The 22,465-nt window shown below is 37.7% G+C and overlaps 1 protein-coding gene across 2 annotated transcripts in view; it reads right to left on the bottom strand.

The window, feature by feature from the left end:
- Positions 1-5,250: 5,250 nt before the first annotated feature.
- The window catches only part of CNOT6L (CCR4-NOT transcription complex subunit 6 like), a 119,066-nt gene continuing 101,851 nt past the window's right edge, over positions 5,251-22,465 (bottom strand). For both annotated transcript variants that reach the window (XM_060147972.1, XM_060147973.1), the window contains 3 exons: positions 19,720-19,947; positions 17,321-17,523; positions 5,251-12,573 (listed from right to left, as the gene is read on the bottom strand). In XM_060147972.1, the coding sequence (XP_060003955.1) occupies positions 12,361-12,573; positions 17,321-17,523; positions 19,720-19,947 (644 nt within the window). In that variant the 3' untranslated portion in view covers positions 5,251-12,360. The remainder of the gene's footprint in view (positions 12,574-17,320; positions 17,524-19,719; positions 19,948-22,465) is intronic.

The raw sequence follows: 22,465 nt of genomic DNA, 5'->3' as shown, positions 1-22,465 counted from the left end.
CTGAATGGCTCCTTACTGATACAGCTCTTGGTATCAGGAATGGTGGCAGGAAACTGATATTCAACACGGAACCCTGAGATTGGGCTGTTATCTGTTTGACCAGGAATACAGTGAAGACCTCTTTATAGGCGATAAATGAACACCAGTAAGTTGTGGCGTGCAGTAGCATCATGATGACTTAATAAGCTGTGGTTTCTTGAGACTAGTACAGGGTTAAGACAATGCTTTGGCCAAGTAACTGATGCACTTGACCATTATGATAATAATCATGATTAACAAGAATTATTAGATGGTCTGGATGCTTCTGATTGCTCTGAAGAGTATACACAAAGAAAAAGATAAACCTAACACCTTAAAGTTTTAACATAAAACCTTAGGCTTCGCAGCCACATTCCATTGCTCTGGAGTCACAGGGCAGACATGGCTGATAATATAGATTGAAAAAGTTGCAACATTACTTAAATGTATGGTCCTATTAGTTATTTTATGCTAAGATAAGGGCTCTGGATGCAAAGGAGCATTTCACTGAGACTTTGGATGGTAACATTTGCACAGAGATGAGGCTGCAAACTCTGAACTTTCCAACTTCCTGAATCTTCCTAGCTAGCAGAAATAGTTCTCCCCTTGTCAATTTGTCAACTTAACATCCCACCCAAGGCAACCAACCTTCACTTGCATTAAACCTTTGCATGACTTCACTTGTGGCATTTGCCGGAGAAGAGGTTGCTTATTCCCCACAGAACCCATTCTAATCACCCCTCATTGTCTCTAGCCTCATAACAAAAGTTCTATCCCAACATAGCCCAGATGGAAAAGCTGGTACAGGACCTGCTCCAGTGATAGACAGCAAATACACCAAAGGAGCTGCAGAATTTTGTCAGTTTGTATTGAAAGAAGTCTTGAAAACATGTATAGGAATATGTCTTAATCCATTCAGGCTGGTATAACAAAATACCACAGACTGGCAGCTTATAAACTACAGAAATTTCTGACAGTTCTAGAGACTGGAAATCCAAGATCAAGGCACCAGGAACTTTCCCTGGTCGTCCAGTGGTTGGGCCTCCGTGCTTCCACTGCAGGGAACACGAGTTCGACCCCTAGTCAGGGAACTAACATCCTGCAAGCCACGTGGCGTGGCCTAAAAAGACAAACAAACAAAACCAAGATCAAGGCGCCAGCGTGGTCACCCTCTGGTGAGGGCCCTCTTCCTAGTTCACAGATGGCACCTTCTTGCTGTGTTGTCACATGGTGAAGAGACAAAGGATCTCTCTGGAGCCTCTTTTATAACGCACTAATCCCATTCATGAGGCATCCAACCTCATGGCTTAAGCCCCTTCCAAAGGTGCCACCTCCTAATATCACGAACCTTGCGGGTTAAGATTCAAACAGTTCTAGGTGACACGATCATTCAGACCACAGCAGAATATATTCTAAGGCTATTCAGAAGAACGAAATTCAGAAGACTGAATCGGTGTGAACGTATATGACATGGGTACACCTGCCTGGGATTCAGGATTAAATGTGTTGATTGAAGCACCAGGGGGTGGGACTAACCCTGTTAGGTTAGTAAAATAATGCCAAAAACATGTGAGGCAAAGATGGCAGAACGTGTTTGGCACATTGAAGAACTATCAGACAGAAATATGAGCCACGTATGTAATTCCTAGCTTTCTAGGATCCATATTTTAATCTAATATATTTTTTAAACTATCATTTCAAGTGCTCAACAACCACATGAGGCTACCTCAGTGGGTAGCACAGGCACAGGCAAAGGCATCTGGAGAATCCTAGAGATGAGACTCTGGAACGGGTTCAAAATGTACAAACTGCTTAGCCGCTCCCAACCATACCCTCACCTTGAAGGGCCCAGAAGGCATTCTTTTGCCAAAATATTAAGAAATACATCTGTGACAGGAGCATATTCGTGTAAAGGACACTGGCGTCCTGTTACATAGCAGCATTAGGTTGTGGTTGTATTGACACTAAAAATGCTTAGACATGAAGGAGGGTTCTAGGAAGATGGCAGAGTAGAAAGCACCAGGAATCCGCCTCCCCACCTGGACAACAATTACACTGGCACAATCTATCTGCGAACTCTGGAGTCTACTGAAGACTTGAAACTTCCAGGGGAAGGCTTGGAAGGTAAATCGGGGTGAATTTTGGTCAGTGTCAGCTCTTAGCATAGTAGCAGCTACCCCACCCCCAGCCTCGTGGCAGGCAGCTGTGCACCTGTTCCTGGAGCAGCCAGCACACAGCTTGCAGGAGGCAGGGTGAGCAAACAGAACCCAGTTCTCCAAATATTGGGGCTCTGTGCTCTGAATGCCAACTGCTGCCTCTGATCACAAAGGTGCAAACACAGGGAGATCAGCTGGGTGCTTTGTGACCACCTAGAAGGGTGGGATAAGGAGGGTGGGAGGGAGATGCAAGAGGGAGGAGACATGGGGATATATGTACACATATAGCTGATTCACTTTGTTATACAGCAGAAACACAACACTGTAAAGCAATTACACTCCAATAAAGATGTTAAAAAAAAAACAAACAAAGGTGCAAACAAAGTAAGAGGCAGCCAGTGCTGTTGCACCTCCCCTCATTATTGCAAGCCCCTCCCCCTCGGGCTGAAGTGACTTCCAGAAAATGTAAAGGGTTGGTGCCCTTCCCCCTGGAAACATCACAGCACAGCCTGTGCAGAGGAATACACCAGAAGAAAACCACTTTCCCAATGAATTATAAGACCTGGGCTAACATTATGACCAGGAACTGGAGAAACATGTGGAAGTGGATTTTGAAAGCGCTGGGCCAGAGAGACCTCAGTAAGAGTACATAAGAAACAATTTATTGACACAGTGGCACTCTCTAATGATTCAAAATTTAAAGTCTTAGCAGGGAGTCCTGGAGGCAGTCCTAATATGCTTCTGGAATGACTCCTTAAAACTTGGTGTGGCAGGTCCTGTCCCTTGGGAAGCATACTCTGAGACGGAGAGTAGTGTTCAGGAAACTTACTACTTTAGGAAGTGCTCTCAGAATCACACCCCGTGAAAGGAATTAGAACTGGACCAAGGGAGAAGTTGGGTTACAGTGAAGTCTCAACAGAGGCACCATGGGGAACTCTGAACATCTGGTGGGTTGGCCCTTCAGAGTTGCTGAGGTGTGGACTGAGACCAGGCCCTCATGCCCACACTGCCCAGGCACTGGATGTAGGTTGCCCCCAGGAAGGGGCCATGTGGGGCTCACCATGCTAGTGTTAAACTGCCATGAGAAAATACGGGTGCTACTACTACAAAATGGGAGACAGGAAGCAGCATGTCTGGAATCCACGGGATTCGCTGGGCAGCTCTTGGTAATTTCATGCCCAGGTATGGGTTAGCAGACTGTTTACCAATGGCCCAACAAGCACAATACACCTTGTTGGGATGAAGGTCTGGGTCACCCAACGTTAGGGAAGCAACCTAGACTACTGATGTGGTGGTGCAAAGCTAGATGTGGAATGCATGATGGAAGAGGGAGGATGACATTAATCATATATTAATTGTAGCCTCAGCTCCACCAAATGTTTCTCGCTTTCTGCACCATCTCCCACCCCATTTCTCCACTATTATTGTATGGGATACCTGCAGGAACCTGCTTAGTGGATTTGATAGGTGTACAAACATGGATAGGAAAAGGAATGAACACCCATGGAGCAACCCTTGCCTCATGGGAGATGAGACTCCAAAACACATCCTCTCCTCTCCTACCCCTCATGAAGACAATTTTGAGGTGCATTCCATTCAGCTCTTCAGAAGGTCAGTGGCACGTTTACGCCCCAGTTGCCCAGAGGATTAGCTCAACGGTGCATCCTTGACTTGGCTTTCCCTCCTTCCCTGTTTCATTCTTCCTAGTGCCCTGCTCTGTTTTCTTGGGATCCCTTCTTCAAATAGACCCCCTGCCTGCAAGCCCACGTCTTGGTGTCTGCTTTTTGAGAGAACCATTTCATGGGATTTAGTTTCTTATATTCATTTTACCAATGAGGATGTGTTTTGCCCAAGATCACATGGTGGAATGCAAGGTCACCTGGTGAATGTCTTGATTGCCCTGTATGTCTTCTTAGTAAGGCAGTATCCTGAAACCTGGTCCCTTCAAGATCCACTTCAGAGGTGAGTGATTCTACTTTTGGAGGACTTCCAAAATGCTGGCCAACATCAAGGCCTCTGTAAAGAGATGGTCCTCAGGGTCAGTGACAGGCTCACAATGGGTCCTTAGTAGAAAAGACAAATCAGTAGGCACTGAGCTTTCAGCCTAGAGATTTGATGTTCTTAGCAATCTGTTCCAAAATAATCTGTCAGTATCTTCCCTAAACACTTGTTAAACTGGGCAGTTCAGTTTTTTATTATGTTTCACTCAATAATAATATTGAATTATTCATTTAAAAATAATCTGGTCCCAATCACACCATGTGTTAATATCATTTTTCTACTGAATATCCTTAAACATAGTTTTCAGAATTCCTAATTATTTCACTGTGTGCCTTTCCCGCTCCTCTTCCAAGATTCTAAGATTTAAGATACCTTTAGCAAAAACACTTCATTATTTTCTCCTTAATCATAAATAGAAGAGGATTTGGAAAGTGAATTCTTGGAGGATGGGGAACCTGTCCATCTTGTTCACAGCAGATACTTAAATGTCTGTTGAATGAATTTACTCTAAGTCTTGGCAGGTTCACCTGCTGAGATTGGTCAATACTGGTAACTCGGCAGATCTGTCTGATAGTTGTCTATCAGTCAGGACCGGCTAGATTATGCTGTAATAACAAACGTTTATTGAATTAAGACACTGAGATTTGGCGGTTGTTTTTCACTCACACTACATGTCCTATGTAGTTCAGCAGGGGAGCTCTGTTCATCATTACTCAAGGATCTAGGATGAGAGGTTTGATCTCAACATAGGTTTCTATGATCATCAAGGCAAGAAAAGGGAACATGACAAATTGCACACTGGCTCTTAGAGCCCCACTCAGAAGTGACACATGGCCCTCTGCTCAGATTTCTTCAGCCAAAGTAAGTCTCATAACTACGACTATCTTCCAAATCTATTCTAAACAAAGTGTCACTTAAGTAGTAATGTAGTTTTCACCAGGAAAAAAAAAATGTAGTATGAATTTGAAATTTTTGCCTGACCTTGACGCCCAACTTCACTTTAGAAGAGATATGCTGACCTTAAAGCAGACCCTTAAACTGCACACATAGAGAGTAAAAAACCAAGACAAAAGTATGCAGTTGCAAAATGGCCATTTATTGCCTACAGGGGAAGGAATGGGAGGGAGAGAAGGGGAAGTACACAGGTGCGAGGAAACAAGCATATATTTAGCCCTATACATCATGTGTGAGCAGTACCCAATCTCCAAAATGGAAAAAAGTATTTTGTCATCTGACATAGTAGTTAAGGTTCTTAAGCACCTCCCTCCTGAGCTGCCACAAGATTTAAAAGGCAGGACTGCTTTGTTTAGTCAATGTTCACATTAATGAAAAAATACTACCACCCAACTGTGTCCTTTTGCACGCATATTTTGTACAGTGTCTATTGTGAAAAACATCTCAGCTGAGCAGTTTGGTCAAGATACAGACCTCATCAACTGTTTAACCGTAATAAATAGAAAAATAAAGCAGCTGGTGATTTTGTCAGAGAGAATGTGTTCCGTAAGAGTAGAACCACTTTCTCCGGGGATGACAGAGTGTTAAATGATTAGGACACCACAGAACCAGGCTATCAAACATTAAACACTAGTAACCCACGATTACATGGCACTTCATTAAATCTTCTGATTAAAAGAGAAGGAAGAAAATCTCAGATTTTAAATTGATTATTAGAACACGTTAACAAATTGATTTAGGGCTTGGCTTTTTCTTAGGACAAAAGCAAAGTAAATACACAACCTAAAACAGTAGAATCTGTCTTGGAATAGCATCAATAGAAACTACCAAGTTTGCAAGGAAACTTACCAAAACTTCTTGCTCAGTTTTAAACTCATGTGCTTTGCTTTCCAACCATGAAATTAGTTACAAAAACACTTTAGAGGCCACAGAATGACTCAAATGTATGCAAAACAATGGAGATTCATTTAATGCCAAGAAATTAAAATAAATGAGCCCTTCCCTATTCAAATGGTAAACTGAGTGGAAGAGTCAGTCATCTCACGGACAATTAGTTGGCACTTGTTTTATGGTTGAAAGAAATCACAATAGAAAAAAATATATAAATTAATCCACGGTGAATTTGACCAACACCCTGGCCCTTTCAGAGAGAAAAGGTACATACACACTCTCCAAAAAACCCCAAACAAAACCCACCTCCCTCCATGCCGCCCCACTCCACTCAGACAACAAAACCCAAAGGTGAAACATTCATCCCTCTCAAAATATACTAAGTACTCCAACGAATCCTACCCTTCAGCTTCTCCTAGATGAAAGAATTGCTTGCATGTGGACAACTGTACGAATGCCCATAGTGCACTTCTCAGTGCTGCTGGTGTTTAAGAAATTTGCCACTCACAACACTGAACAATTCCACACCCAGTGTGCAGCAACACAGCCATCCAAGTCATACCCCCAAAACCTGGCAGAGCACCGCTCAAGAATTTCAAAGGTAAGGAAATATATTTTAAGCAAATTAAGCACAGAGAAAGGACAGTACAGTTTCTGAATAAATACACACCCAGACTACTGCATCACTTACTGCGTCAAGATTTAAACAAGTAGCGGGAAACTAAGCCTGTTCGGTGAGAAGCAAAGCCATTGTTTGACACATCAACGCTGAGCCAATTGTGTGAGTTAACTCATTAAACAAATGTGGTACATATAACCATTGATAACTTGAAAGGAAACAGTCATATATCAGTAATTAGGAACTAACACAAAACTGAAATGAGCAAGAAAGGACCACTTCTGAGAGGGCTACCGTGATTCTTATGCTTTCGAGTTAAAAGTGACAGACATACGAATAGGGAAATTATCTAAATTTGGGGAGACTGTTGTAACAAAAACAACAACTAGTAGGCGCCAAACTATGCCTTCTGAAAGTTTCTGGAAGCTGAATACACCCAATGCTACTGTGCCAAAAGACTCGTATCACTTGGCATTTGCAAACACTCTTCATAATGTGATTTATTTCTGATGACACAATTTCTCGTGTCAGTACAATGCTACTAAATTTTATACCACTGCCATAGAAAATTAACATTTAATATGCAGAAATGTCCTTATTTCACATGCTTTGAAAGTGAAAATTATTTTACTTAAAATTCCATTACTTCGATGTCATAATGTTTGTTGAATAAAACCTCAACATGCTTGTTTTCCTTTGGTTCCAAGAATAACCAAGTCTAACCAAACAAACTTATGCCAAAAGAAATTACTAACTAGGCTAATAAAGCTTGCTTTTCCTGGTATTTCCCTATTTCTTATAGAACTTGTGATTTAACAGAGAAACTTACACAAGGCATCTGGTTAAAAACGAGAAACATGCACGTTCTCCCTTACCACCTTCCTGAAAAGAACTACCTTTTTCTTTCTGTGGATCTTGTTCAGAACACCCTGCAGTATAGGTATAAGAACCTTCTTTTTTCTTTTAAGCTTTAAGGTGACACACAATGAAGATGTATCATGTTGTAAAACACAAGATGTTCTTGGCATCCTGTTCTTAAACAGATTACAACTTTGGTAAGTAAACCAGGTTAAGATGAACTAATTTACTTAGGTTTGAATTCAAATTTAGTAATCATGATGCTGTTAAAAAATTACAATCACTCAAAGCAACCATAAGTATAAAAGTTCTCATCTGTCTACAAATTCAAAACTCTAAAGCTCCTAAATTAGAAAAATATTCTAATTTCCCTAGTTAATTTGTGTACCAATAATTCACAGAGTTCTACAAACAGGATACAGTTCAGAAGGAAAAGGTTAAACAAATCTTCTACACCTTAGAAAGGTGTTTTTTTTTTTTAAGGGGGAGGACAGGTAGAAGAGAAAGACTACCTTACAAATGTGAGAACTCACACTTCTGTGAGTGCTATTTTGAAAATGTGCACTAAAGTCTTTGCTTGCTAGGAAACCATTATTCTCAGGGCCTGCCAAATTTATCAGAAACTGATGACGTTTTCCGTGACTGAAGCTACTGATCAGTCAGTGCATTTTACAAAGCTATTAAAATCCCTCAGAAACTTAGAATACAAGACCTTAGAAACAAAGAACTAAGTACTGGGGACACAGTCAATTTTTATTGCTAGAAAATCTAGCCTTGGATTGGGAATGAAGAACCATATGCCTCTGGTTCCATCGAAGAACACATTTAACCTTTTTTTTTTTTCTTGTGCTTTCTCTATGCTTTGCTATTTGATTTGAAATTATACATGGCACTAGTGATTTTTAGAAACTCTTGGAAATGCAAATACAAACTTAATCTTTCACCCATTTAATGGTATATACTTAGGAGATACAATTTTAAAATGGAACACCATATGATTGCCCGTGTTCCAGTTTTAATGTGTCACATCCTCAATTCTAATACAACCCACCGTAGAATCAAGTGATATGAGCCTTCAGGATCTTTCAACTTTCTCCCTTGCTTCTCTGTGATTTAATAAGTAACTTTAAAACACCAAATAGGGACAAATAAGAAATGAAGCTTTATATTTCTGCAAACTACAACACTAAAACACAGTGGCTTCTGTAATACATTCACACAGGATGCTTATTAGTAAAATTAAATATTTGCCTATGAATAGCAGAAAAGTAATTTGAAAAGAAAGAGCTTGGAACAAGGCAAATGGGAGGGAGGAAAAGCTGGTCTCAGAACCCATTGTGCCATACCTGACTTTAACATGTGATATTCAAACGAACGTTCACACGCCTTACATCAAAGAAATGAAACAAAAATATTCAGCTACGTTGTACAAAAATTTTTTTACATAAAACATCATAAATCTTGAACAGATTTACTATATTTGAATTCTAAAAAGTTGCCTATAGAATGGTGCTGGGATTCTGTTCTCTGCTTGCTTTTAGGCAGTGCTGTTGCTTAAAAGTTGACACCAGGCACAATATTTTAAAACAAAGTCAACAAGCAAGGAGCAGTACGTGGATTTGAGCCTTTCCCAGATGTCAGTCCTGAGGATGCTGCAAGACTCCCCATCAAAATGTGTAAAGCTATGAGGCGGATACTGATGCCTGAGAGAGTGAGTGACGACATGCACTGTATGACTGCTGTAATGCCAAACAGTGCAGTTTTCCCCTCCTCAAACAGCACGGTTTCAATAAATTTAAAGAACACTCCAGTTCTTAGAAAAATATCAGAAATCATATTTAACAGTTAAAAAAAAACATTATCACAATCTAAAAATGCCCAAATTTTCTCTTATCTTCAGATAAAATATGCAGCAGCCCCACGGCATAAAGCTTATTAACTTATTCTGAGAACCAGAAAGTATATGAGCATAAATATTTTACTTTCACTGAATATATACCATATGTCATTCACCTCTTCCTTTTGGCTTTTCATGCCAAAGGTCCAAATGGCATGTGTTTTTAACAAGACAATACTGAGGAGAGCAGCATTTCTGATCATCTGAATTGGCAGCTCAAAACAGATACCACTCCTTTTACAAAGGGAACAAAGGGTGAAGGGTGTGTGAAATTTGGGCAGTGGGCTGAAGGGAAACCGTGCACATGAAATTTGGGTTACCATGCCCCAAGTGTGTTTGCCACCCAAAACAGAACACAATTACCTACTTTAACAGAGCTACTACCAACATTTACTAAAACCACATTAAAAATACACAGGATAATGAATGGTTTGAAAGAGTGCATTTGGAAGCAGAGAGAACCCAATTACACACCTTCCTGCAACAGAGTGCCTCAATCATACACAAAATAAACTTAAGCTGTTTACAATGTTTCCCAATTTTTTTTATTTTTCCCTCTACATTTAACTATTAAAAAAGGTTTTTTTATTAATAAATGGGCTCCTCTGTGGTTCATATACAATCATAAGTGAACTTTAAATTCCATTTTATACAAACATCTCAAAAAATATTGGGAGTGAAGTATGGTAAGAAATATTGCTCACATTGCTAATTAACATGCGTAGATGAAAGGAGGAAAATGTTTTGTTAGTGCATATACCTCCAGAGCAGAAAACCCACCCAAAACAAAAGATTTAAAATAAAACATACAGTAGCTGATTACAAAAAAAGGTAATGTCCACAAAATTAAGTTTTTCATGCTATTCTACTTTCCAGTACTATGTAATCAATTTGCATGGCTAGATGTTGAATGCTTGAGGTATATAAGAAGGGATACCTGCACATTGAGGAAAATCTGTCATCTTAAGGGTTGTTTCTTTGTTTATTTTGTTTATTCTGATATCTTGACATTTTTAAAAGAATATTTTATTTACATCAAACTTCACTCAACTACAATGACATTCCAATTATAATAGATGACAAACAACGCCTCTATCACTAGGCACTTTTAAAAGGGAGTTTAGGCTTTACAGAACCCTTCTGATGCAATCCCATATATGACATTACATCAACCCACCTCCCTCGTCGCACTAAAATTACCCTTCAGGGGAAATATCATATTATGTAGCCTGATTAATTTACTATGGAAGAAATTAGTATAAAATGACCACAGGAAATGCATCATTTAAGACTAATAAAACAGCCTAAGATGTCAGGTTTGAAAGAGGAAACAAATTGTATATATTTAAAACTAATTAAATAATTTAAATTTGACCTGTACTTTATATATTAGTGAAACACAAATATAGGCTATTTTCTTTTAAAATTTCATTCACATAATGGAAAGTTTCTTGTTTATTAAAAATATCACATTTTGAGACTAGAAACAGTAAAGTGCATGAAAAGTTTAAAATATAAATTTCAGAAAACTCTTATAGCAGCAAAAAAGCAGAATAAAGAAAAACTTAAAAACACAGACACAACCTTTTCCTGTTACTGTGCCATAATTAACATCAAGTAGCCAACCAATTTTTCCCCCATTAAATGGTATTTCAACCACTGCCTCTTGAGTCACAGATTTTTCAACTGGCCCCTCCTGGGCGAAAAAAGGATTCTAACATATCTAAAGAGCATCAACAGTTGGGAATAAACCAGTAGCTTCTTAATTCAACCCTGACAGACAACGGAAACAAAGATTAAAAGCATATAATGGCCATTTGGCAACTAGAGTCAGGAAAAATGATCCAAGGTTTTCAACTACTCCCTGTTCTCTCTCCCAAATCCTTTCCACTGTCACCTCAAAAAGCCAAAACCATCAGCCACTTGACCTACTCTGGGAAACACATGGAATATTTGTAGCTTTCTTCTTCTAAAACTTTGATCAGGGCCTTTTCATTCGGTAGTTATTTTTTAAACATTTGACCATAACAGCAAAAATGATACAGATCATATAATATCTGTTTTTTCCAGCACAACCAGGCAGAAAAGGGTGGATGGAAACAATAAAAAATACTGGACACTAATTTTGTGGGCACCCTAAATAGACCAAATTCTATTTTCAAGATGTGTGGCAGTAGAAATTACCCGTTGTTTTCCTATAAAGAAACTGAACAGACAGGCTTAGAATTAACACTTCTAGTAAGGTTATAACTAATAGGGGAACAAAATACAGAACGATTCCTCAAAAAACAAAACAAACAAATAAAAAAAACCAACCAGCACTTCCCCAACAAATTGTTGTGTGCTGTTAAATGCTTGATTTTGAAACCATATTGTGCAATCACCTTTCATTTCTCAGTTTTTCTCATTATGGCTAGTTTATGTACAGATCTAGCAAATTTAAGTGCTTTGTTAATGTGCAAATGACTGGGGAGCCAAAAATCAGTTTGTTATCATGGAAAACAGAAATTCAAGGCAGTTTCCTGCAAGGCATGCCATCATTCAGTTTAAAATCTTTTATTTATAGTTTTTAAAAACTGCCTTTCACAAAAATGAAAAATGGTTGGCTCACTTGAAACCATTCAAAAGAAAGTATTTGTTCTGGAAAAACAAATACCCTGTTGTTGGGCCTTGAATTGGTGATTTATCAATTATGAATGCTGACTCCTAATATAATATGAAGAAGGTCCAACTTAAAAACATGTTAAATTAAAAATCTGGAAAGAGAGTGATAATACTTTGGTTCCAGCCCTAGTGCCAAATGATACCAATATGCACAAAATTGTACAAAATCTTATAGCAAACACATAATGAAAGGAACCTGAAGAAGCAGCTTAAGGATGGCCATACTTCACTCCTACATACTTTGATTTACAACTGTACAGGTCCATAGTAACAGATCCCCGTCTTTGCGGGGCAGTACTCCACTACCTCCGATTAGGCAAGTGAACACCATTGACAAGAGGCAGGAGTGGAGGGTGGAGTTCAAGTTGTGTTAACAGTGAGAAGTGGTCTGAAGGGATGTGAGGGTGTGGACACCCAGTGATGTTGTTCTCAACCAGCCATTGAGGATCTAAAGGCCCCAGGACACCAAGCACGTTCATATGAGTCTTGGAATAGAAAATGTAGTCAATCACGCCCTGAAAAGAGATTGGGAGTTGGGAAAAAAAGAAAAATATATGCTTAGATAAAAGAAAAACTTAAGATATATAAAAGAACAATTCATAATTTGTAAAAGCCAAATACCTGAGTAACCTGTATTTCTGGTACACCTGCTGTCTTCACAATGGCTCAAATAGAGCTCAAATCTTGAATGGGTATTACATGAAATAAAGGTGGCTGGACAGGGAAACACAGTACCCTAGTGGAATCATAAAGTCTTGCACATGTGCATAAGTGGTAAGCAAATTGAGAAGCTAAGCACACCAAATCATGTCTAGGCATCTTTAGAACTGGCCTGCTTGGGTCAGTGAAATCTAATTTATCAGTATAAACAATATGGAAACTGCACTGACTCTGTTACAATAAACAGAAAATCAGAATATTTATACAAACATATACAAAGTTAATGAAAAGTTATGACAAGAATAATTCTTGTAATGATAACTGGTATGATATTCAGTTATTTGTACATCAATCAAACACATCTGAATGAAGCCACTGTAAAGCATCTTTTCAGATTTGCTAATCCTAGTTCAGCTTTCCCAAATTTTATACATATATACAAAATACTGCACACATTTAATCATTCTAATCTGTTCTTAAGTTTAGAATATTCATTTTCACAAATCCTGGTGTACTATAAATTCTGGATTCCTTGCTGCACAACAGTACCTCAGCAAAAAACATTCAGTAAAGACCTATCTATGTATTCAGTTGTATCTCTCAGAGCTAGATGATTCGGTTTATCTGATCAGTAAGTTTCAAAACTAGTGTGCTTTTTTTGCCCCAGGCTATGTATGCAAGAGTGTGAAGTCAGATTTCTTCCTTCCCACATCAAGAGAGCCTGAGCCCGAGTATGAAGAAAGAGTTCCACACCTGGAAATACCTATTCATAAATACTATACACAGGGAGTTCTAGCTAATATTTTTAAATGGTATCACGGTGAAATGGGCTACTTTATTAAAAGAAAAAAAAAGAATTCAATGAAAAAAATTATACTGTGAAATTTCGGAAACAATTACCTTAGTTTGCTGATTTTGACATGACCAAGACCAAAACAACAAAACAGTTCTTTTGAGGGAGAGGGCCTTATTCAACATTAGATACTATAACCTTACTTTACCACAGATTAAGGAACCTATGTGAATCCAGGGGAGTACTTTCTGCCATTAATGCTCCAAATCCAAATAGTCAAGAAATATTAGCGCAATGTATTTTTATCCCTTCATTTTGGCTAATGCCTAGTTTTGCAGTGACATTTTAGGAAAAGGTTTGACAAGAGTTTCAGTGGTTTTACTTTCTTTTATGAGACCACCCTTTGCTTCAGCAAACACATTTAAAACATTTGTGTTTTAAACAAAACACAAACAAAACATTTTCAGTTAGTTATGTTGAATAAAACCTCTTATATCTTATCACTTTATTATAAAGTAGCATTATGCACATTAGCTACTAGAGTCAGAGAATCCTTTGCAAACATAGGCCCCAATAAAGATGTTAAACATTCCAGAAAGTAAGAACTGGAGATATCACTTGTAACTGTTTTCTTGGTTTGAAACATCCAGAGTAAAAGCTCTTATCAAAATCCTTAGCAAGTTCATGTCTGAACTCGCCCAAGTATTTATACATATATACACCTGGTACACTGTATCATATTCACAAAGAAGGTTATAGACTAACGATTCTTAACCTTTTCTGATTCAAACTGTTTCTTTTTTTTAAAAGATCATAAAAAGGTGGGAAAAGTCTTTATATTAGTAAAGTCTATAGGTAAGTCTATAGAAGTGTATATGAGAAAAAAGTAAAAACAATGAAAATAGTTTGAGGTAACGTTATGCTAAGTTTTGTTTTGTAAAAGAATGCGAGAAAATTATACACTATAAATTTCACAATGTGTAACAGAAAGATTTACTACTTGACATAATAGGAAAACTGTCCTTCCTCTTCTCTTTAAATGGTTCAGACACACCCTTAGATTGGCGCGGGGCAGGAGGGGGGGCAGGTGATGGTGAAAGCAGCGGCAAGTTTGAATTAGGCTGTTTATTCAACTTATCTGATGTTACGAACTGAATGTTTGTGTTCCCCCCAAATTTCTATGTTGAAATCCTAACCCCTAACCTGATGGTATAAGAGGGTGGGGCTTTTGGCAGGTGATTAGGTCATAAAGATGGAACCTTCATGAATGGGATTAGTGCTCTATAAAAAGAGACCCCAGAGAGCTCTCACTCCGCCATGTGAGGATGCAATGAGAAAACAGCTGTCTGCAACCCAGAAGAGGACCCTCATTAGAACGTGACCATGCTGGCACCTGATCTTACACTTCAAGCCTCCAGAACTGTGAGAAATAAATTTCTGTTGTTTTATAAGCCACACAGTTTATGGTATTCTGTTATGGCAACCTAAACTCACTAAGATACCTTGTGTACAAGTAATTCTCCTAACTGCTTACCCTTCAAGTCATTCCAAATCAGTTCTAGATTAAATGACTCTGAGTTCTAAATACCACGTTTCTACATTTCTAATTTATTTGAGAACCAAGTAAGTAAAAAATGCTAAGTCAAGTAAACAAAGTTTAACAGTACTCCATTGATGCAATGGCAGAATACTATACTTCGATCTGTATTTAATGCTAATCACATGACATTTTTACATTTGATGTTACCTATCCCTTTTTACCAACTGCCTTCAATATTGGCACAGCACTAATTACATAAAATGCTTTGTAAGAAGTTGAAAAGTTTATTGTCTACTACTTGGACCAAAAGCTTAATTCTCTCTAGTCAGGTATGCCCTTAGTTTGTTCTCTGATCATCCTTCTTTTCCATCCTATTCCACCCTCCCATCCATCTACCCAGCCAGCCAGCGTTATTTATCCTCCCCATTCATGCCTCTCTCGCACGGATTTACAGTTCTGCCATTTCTCATCCTATCCTACATATGCTAACATCAAACACTCTCTGAACCATGCACTTTTGGTTCTTTAACTGTACTTCTTTAGACAACATAAATGCTTCAATAAGATTCTTTTATTCACTTATTAATACATGTAAGTTCTTTTGAAGGAACATCAACAAAAGATTTGAAAACAACTCAGATGATCGAGGAAGATGGCTTAGATTAATATTCTAAACATTATTTCCCTAATTTTTACTTTGTGGATAAGGTAAAAGTAACCTTTATAAAAGCCTAGTTAAGGTAGAAATGATTTGGTCTTTTTACCTATACACAAACCAAAAGAACAATAAGAGTTGTAGAATTACTGAACACTTATTTTAAGGAACTTTATTTTAGGTTTTCTGGGTTGTGCTGTGCTGGCAGAGCTGTATTATATACCACTGTATAAGATTTAACCTACAGTAATCTGTGTATCATTAAGTCCCAAGGTTCTCCTTTAAGCTTACACAAGAAGCCGTGGTGTGATAGAGTCAGCTAGTACTTGCTTTCTTAGCACTTCATCCCAACTCTGTGTTCAATGGTATGACGTTGGGAGCTTGAAATCTACTACAATGGGAGTGCATGTACCGCAGAAATCAGCAAACACTACAAATTCGGGCTTCTTTTTTTTCTCAGAAAACTGATTATTAAATATTTACCAGCACATTACTGCATATGAGTGATCTGAACAAAATCAATTATCTCTGAATAGTATTTTCTACTCTAACAGCAGAAATACTAAAATTAGACTCAACTTCTAAACAATTCTTTTCCACTTCTTGATTACAAAAACTGACCAATAACATAAGCACACAAATTTCCTTTCTTCCTACTATCTGTTTCTTGGAAAGGGGCTAACAAGCACTGAAAATGGAAAAAGGTTATCGGAGATGTGTAAGAGCCCAATTCATAAATTTCCTTTGGTATTTTATTAAATTCCCCATCTAGGATTCTTACTCCTAACCACTTTCTAACATCTACATTTTTTCAGGATAGTATAAGACTTTAGGATAGATGCCTGAAATGCCAGAAAGTCAAAGGTACAATAGAAGAGCTACAGGCAGAGTGATTAGAAAACTGTCAAAGGGAAAGGGACTGACTACAGAAAATCACTACCAATCAATGTTTCAAAAGAACAACTGGTTTTGTACAACTGGCCCTCTAATTTTTTTTTTTCTTATTTTGCAAAAAAAAAAAAATCTTTCTGGTCCTTTTACTAAGCTGGAATGGTCTACTGCCTGGGCATTGATTAGTATGACAACATGGATATAAAACAGACCCTAAGCACAACTTTCTCTAACCCATCTCACCAAGAAACCTGGAAAATTTAAAGATAAATAAGATATCAATGGAAAGTACTAAGAAAATTTTGAGGGAACACTCCACAAATTCATTCAAGATGAATGTAGCTATATCAGGTTGCTTATTATTTGGATCCTTACTGAAAGTTAGGGATGGTATGGACAAGTGAAGATTAACTATATTCATAAATATAAAGTGCTTTTGAACAGTGCCTGGCATACACAAAGTAAAGTATTTCGGAATTTTTTTCTATTATCATGGTTATTTGAAATTCGAACAAATAAGGGTTCAAAGAGAATTCTCAAGTCAACAATAACCACCACAAAACCTAAGAAACCTCCTTACATTACGTGCACACTTAGCCAAGACATTTTGAGAATGTAAAAAATCCTGACGATTACACTGTTAAGCATAAATAACACGTATCTTTCTTGTCACATGTTTGCATTTGACATAATTTCTGTGCCAACCCAGAGGCTGTCACTTACTTTGAAATCAAAGGTGTAATTGGTGTAAGGCATCAAGTTATTTTCATAGGCGCTCTTCAGTTGGAAGCCATGTGTGATTCTCCCTTCTGAGCTTCCATTCTTTCCGTTGCAGCTGAAGTTCATAAGACACTCATTGTACCTTAGTTCCTTGAAGTCTTTATGGTTGTCAGCTACTCCTCCATTGCTTAAATATTCCACAACACCTAGTAGAATAAAGAAGGAAGAAACACTACCATTTAGCACTTAGACCTTACAGAAGACTTCATGGCCAAAATCTGTTGCCAGGTGCATGCACCAAGTTCAGAGTGGTTTTATTACACTGAATATTTACTTTTACATAGGAAACTGCCTTTTTGTGGTTGATGCTAAAAAAATCAAATACCAGCAATTTCATATGGTTCCATCAAACTGAGGTGTATTTGCCTACTCCAGAGCAAAATATCCTGATCACCCAGAAATATCTTCAGTTCTCTTAATGGTTCTTCAAGCTGAAGATGATTCCCAGGGTCTAGGATGGCATTCACCAGGAGGGTCTTGACCCTAAATATTTTTAGAATGTTATTGCAAAGCACTATCTCTTTAGCATTTCAACATTCTATGCAGTCCATCAACAACTTCTGGAATATGTAAAATATAGCATACATAATAAAAAATTTTAAATCATTGACAATAAAAATAGATTTTGCATCTTCAACACTGCAATGTCTAGCTTCAGCTAGGCCACATCATTCTTTGTTTTGAGCTTCAGTGACACTAAACAGTACATTATACGCTGGAGGTATACCACTTGGTCAAAAATATTAGATGTGTCTAAAAAGCTGAAGAGAGCAGAAGCATTCAGAAAAAGCTCACCACTTCCACTGAATAAGTAAACATGAAAAAAGTACCACAACCCTTCTTATGAGGATGATGATTACTAAAGTTTGTCAGTCATCGCTTTCTATTTGTGATCAGGAATGACAGCAACATATATAATGAATAAATGATGAGCACAACATCAGTATTGTGAATAGCTGAAAAGGAGCTATCATTTATCTAGCAGTTACTACATGCCAGGCACTGTTGTAAGAGCCTTACACACTTAAACCTCACAAACAACTCTATGAAGTGGACAAAATGATTATCCCTTTATTTAAAAATGAGGAACTTAGCTATAGATTGCATAGCCCCTAAGTGGCAGAACCAGGATCCAGCCCTGACAGTCTGGCTTGAGTCAACTCGGCATGCTGTGATGCCAAATGATAGCTCATTGGCTTAATCAAATCAAATGAGATGGGGGAAACCTGTGCTTGAGAGCAATTTACTCAAAAAAAGAAAAGGATTAAAAAAGGAGGACATAGTTAAGGTGTCAATGAGCGTAGGGGCTGAATACAAACATTTGTGAAAGGATGATTTCGACATTTATTTGCTAAGGAGAAAAAGCAAAGGTGTTTTCTAGATTTGAGACTTTTATTAATATTACAGTTGTAGGCATTTGGGTTATGTTATATTTATTCTTGAGTGGTTATTTTAAACAATTTAAAGTAGACTTATTGAAAATATACAAAATTTAGAATATGCCTCAGTAATAGCAAAACTGTGATACTATAATGTTTTACATTTGAATTTTAATATCTAAGTGCAGAACTGATTTTTTACAAAGATCTAAAATAATTTAAGTTAGGACATAAAGTAGTTAAGTGGAGCTCAAGAAGTAATGTGAAATCCTAAGATAATTTTAATTACTCTTCTGCACCTAATATCAGAATTCAAGCATCATTTAATGAATTCACTTAAAGGTTGCCAACATTATTAAACTAGATAGCTACCTGTGCTGAATATTTTCTGGTTGCTTCTTCAGGTCACCCTTCTCCACTGCATTCTGTGAGGCAGGAGGCTGACCTTTACTTGCATCAACTGCAAACCCCTCCCCGCTCTAGCTTCTAGTTGGATTTGGTCAATGGACAGCAGTGGCGAGAGATCAGAGGACAGTAGCAGAGTCAGGCAGGGATATATATTCCCCTGGCTTGTCAGTTTGCAAGGGATTGATCGCATCCCAATTCAAATCCATCATTCCCATTACATGGCCCTCTCCTCGTAACTATTTTTTCCAAGTTCTGATAACAACTCCCACCACTTTTCCCCCTTAGGTGTACAGGTGGTGAAGGGTCCCTATCTCCCCTAGTAACAGGGTACTGCATCACTCATTGTTTTGTGCCCCTAACCCTGCACACACCTTTGGAAATAGCTTAACTAAATAAACTCTCCTCAATTACTCCATGTCCCATTCCTGGGATTCTTACTGATACACTCTCTAATTTAGAAGAGAAAGTCTCTACTCAAAAGTTAAGAGCTAACTGACCTTTCAACTAGAAGTAAAAACAAAACTGAAAGCGAAGAGGAAATGATGTTATAAATACCTGAATCTGGCAATGAGTTAAGATCTGCACATAGCACCAGCGGGATGGAATTAGGATCTGCAGTTGGGCTGCCAGGCCTACTTGAGGCTTTCTCCAGAATGTTTTTAACCTCTGAGACAAACATCATGGTCTGAATGAGTTTCACATCAGAATACTCTGGGTCCCAATGCATGTGGGCATTTGCCACTATAAGCAGCTGTTTGTCTGCAGCATGAATAGGCTTCATACCTAAATTTAAGCATTAGGGAAACAAAGGTTAAGATTATACTTTATGTATCAAAAAAGCAGTATCTTAAGGTTTTCTCCCCCAAACCCACAACCACTTCTTTATTCTTTTCCATTCATTTATATTTTCCCCTTTATCTCATAAAGTAGTTCTTAGAAGCTAAAGTGCTGAGATTCTGGTAATCCCAACATGGGGGTCGACAAACTGCAGCCCATGGGCTAAGTCTGGCCAACCACCTGTTTTTGTACAACCTGCATGAGCTAAGGCTGGTTTTACATTTTTAAAGATTCTATCAAACATTTTTTAGAAGATTGTGATAGAGGCCATATGTGGCCCTCAGAGCCTAAACTATTAACAACCTGGCCCTTTACAGAAAAAGTTTGCCAACTCCTGCTCTCTACCCAAGTTAGGAACTATACTGTGATGTAACCAACAATTAGTTAGAGTACCTTGACTTGCTGAGCTTAGTGTGAACAAGCAGCTTAAATATCTCTGTCATTTAAACATCACAATAACCTAGTGAGGTAGGTTTTCAGTTACTTGAATCACCTAAACCTTAATTTAAGTTCTTCCTACTGCCCAGTACGTATTCACCTTGCATTTCCTGAGCACACCAGTGACAGGGTCAGCAGTAAGAGGCAGTAACATTATATTAACCTATACAAAATAAAGTAAGGCAGTGAGTTTGCTATGAATCTGCTACCAAAACAAATTCATACCACACACCCAAAAGAAGTAATTTAAAAATTGAGAATTAGGGAGTAGTGTGCTCTCAAAGTCTGGACATGGGTTTCAGACTTGGCTTTATTACTAATTACTAACCTTTATTTCTAATCACTTAGCCATTCTGGTGTTCAGCTGAATACCTCATTTGGACAATGAGGTATTCAACTATAAAATCTCTAAGGTTATTTTTTCCCCTAAAATACTGTTTTATAATTCTGTCAAAATAAATATTAACATGGTGGATGAGGATAACACATTAAAAAACTTGCTCTTTCAAAGAGGCCATAAGCACCTCTGAAGGGGCAAACTGTGAAAACTGTGTACTGACAGAGAAAAAAAGTGTCCATAAAGTTTTTAAGGCTCAAAACTCAATATGCATGGTGCGATGCCATTTAAATAAAACTATACACATATACGTTAGTAATGTGTAAAGAATGAATAAGAGTTACTCCGAGAGGGTATGAATAAGATGAAGGGACTCTCACATTTTACTCTATATACTTTTGTACTGCTGGAATATTAGATACATACAAAATTATTTTTTCTATAGAATTTCTATAAGTATCTCTTAACATTTTCTATTAAAAATATAAACTCTGCAGAAAGACCTGATTTTCTTAGCCTACTATTTTGGTAAAGTTTCCGTCTTACCAAGTTATAATTATCTTTAATGTTGAGTAAACAAATAACTGAAGTATCTTTCATATGTGACAGAAATGGTCATTTTTAAAGCAATCTGATCGTTCTCTAAGCTCTCTTCTTTCCCTAGGAGTTTTACAGTGTCACTTTTGGCTGTAGATTAAATGTTCACTATACTAAATATTAAAAACTTGCCCCTTCAAAAAGGCCATAAGCACCTTCTATAATATTAAATTACTCTTCCAGGAGTATAAGAGAGAGGTATTTCAGAATGTGAAAGTTTTAACTATATAATTTGTAATTACTCTTCTGCAAATTAAAAGGAGAGTAAAACTAAAAGAAATTCAATGTTCGCATTACCAGAAAAAAGTACCAAACTTTTGAGAAGAATGAGACTGGAAAGGACATAAAAGTCAGTAAAAATGGAGAGGCTACAAAAGAAGAAGGAATTTAAAATCTCACATCAAAGACTGATTGTCTTTGATGATGGATAAACTGAAGAACAGTGAGAAAAGGAGGTTGGACAGATATGCATGGTCTGAATAATTCAATCAGTACTTAAGGCAAAAATCTTTTCTTCTACAGGTAGAAAAAAAATCATGGACATATATACACTACCAAATCTAAGGTAGATAGCTAGTGGGAAGCAGCCGCATAGCACAGGGAGATCAGCTCGGTGCTTTGTGACCACCTGGAGGGGTGGGATAGGGAGGGTGGGAGGGAGGGAGATGCAAGAGGGAAGAGATATGGGAACATATGTATATGCATAACTGATTCACTTTGTTATAAAGCAGAAACTAACACACCATTGTAAAGCAATTATACTCTAATAAAGATGTAAAAAAAAAAAAAAAGCCCTGATGTGGTCTTGACACCTTCTCCTTACTCTTACCTAAAATATAGTTAAGTAAACAATGAAATACTGAAAGGCAGGCAGTAGAGAGGGGGGAAAAAAAGGTCTGGATATGCAAAGTACATAATGAGTTTCTTACTTTGAAGGAAGCTATAAATATCTAAAGTGGAAAACAAAAGTACCAGGTAGATAAAAGATGCCGCTCTTACCCTGACAATGACTGAGATATAACAAAGAAATTAGAGAAAATGTGCCAAGTACTTAACCTTAAAGACAAAAGATTTCAGTCAAGAAGCTAAAAA

This window comes from Lagenorhynchus albirostris, chromosome 4 (genome assembly GCF_949774975.1).
Source record: "Lagenorhynchus albirostris chromosome 4, mLagAlb1.1, whole genome shotgun sequence".
In the NCBI taxonomy this organism is placed as follows: Eukaryota; Metazoa; Chordata; class Mammalia; order Artiodactyla; family Delphinidae; genus Lagenorhynchus; species Lagenorhynchus albirostris.
The sequence above is the reverse complement of the archived record's forward strand: the minus strand, read 5'-3'. Positions and strand labels throughout refer to the sequence as shown.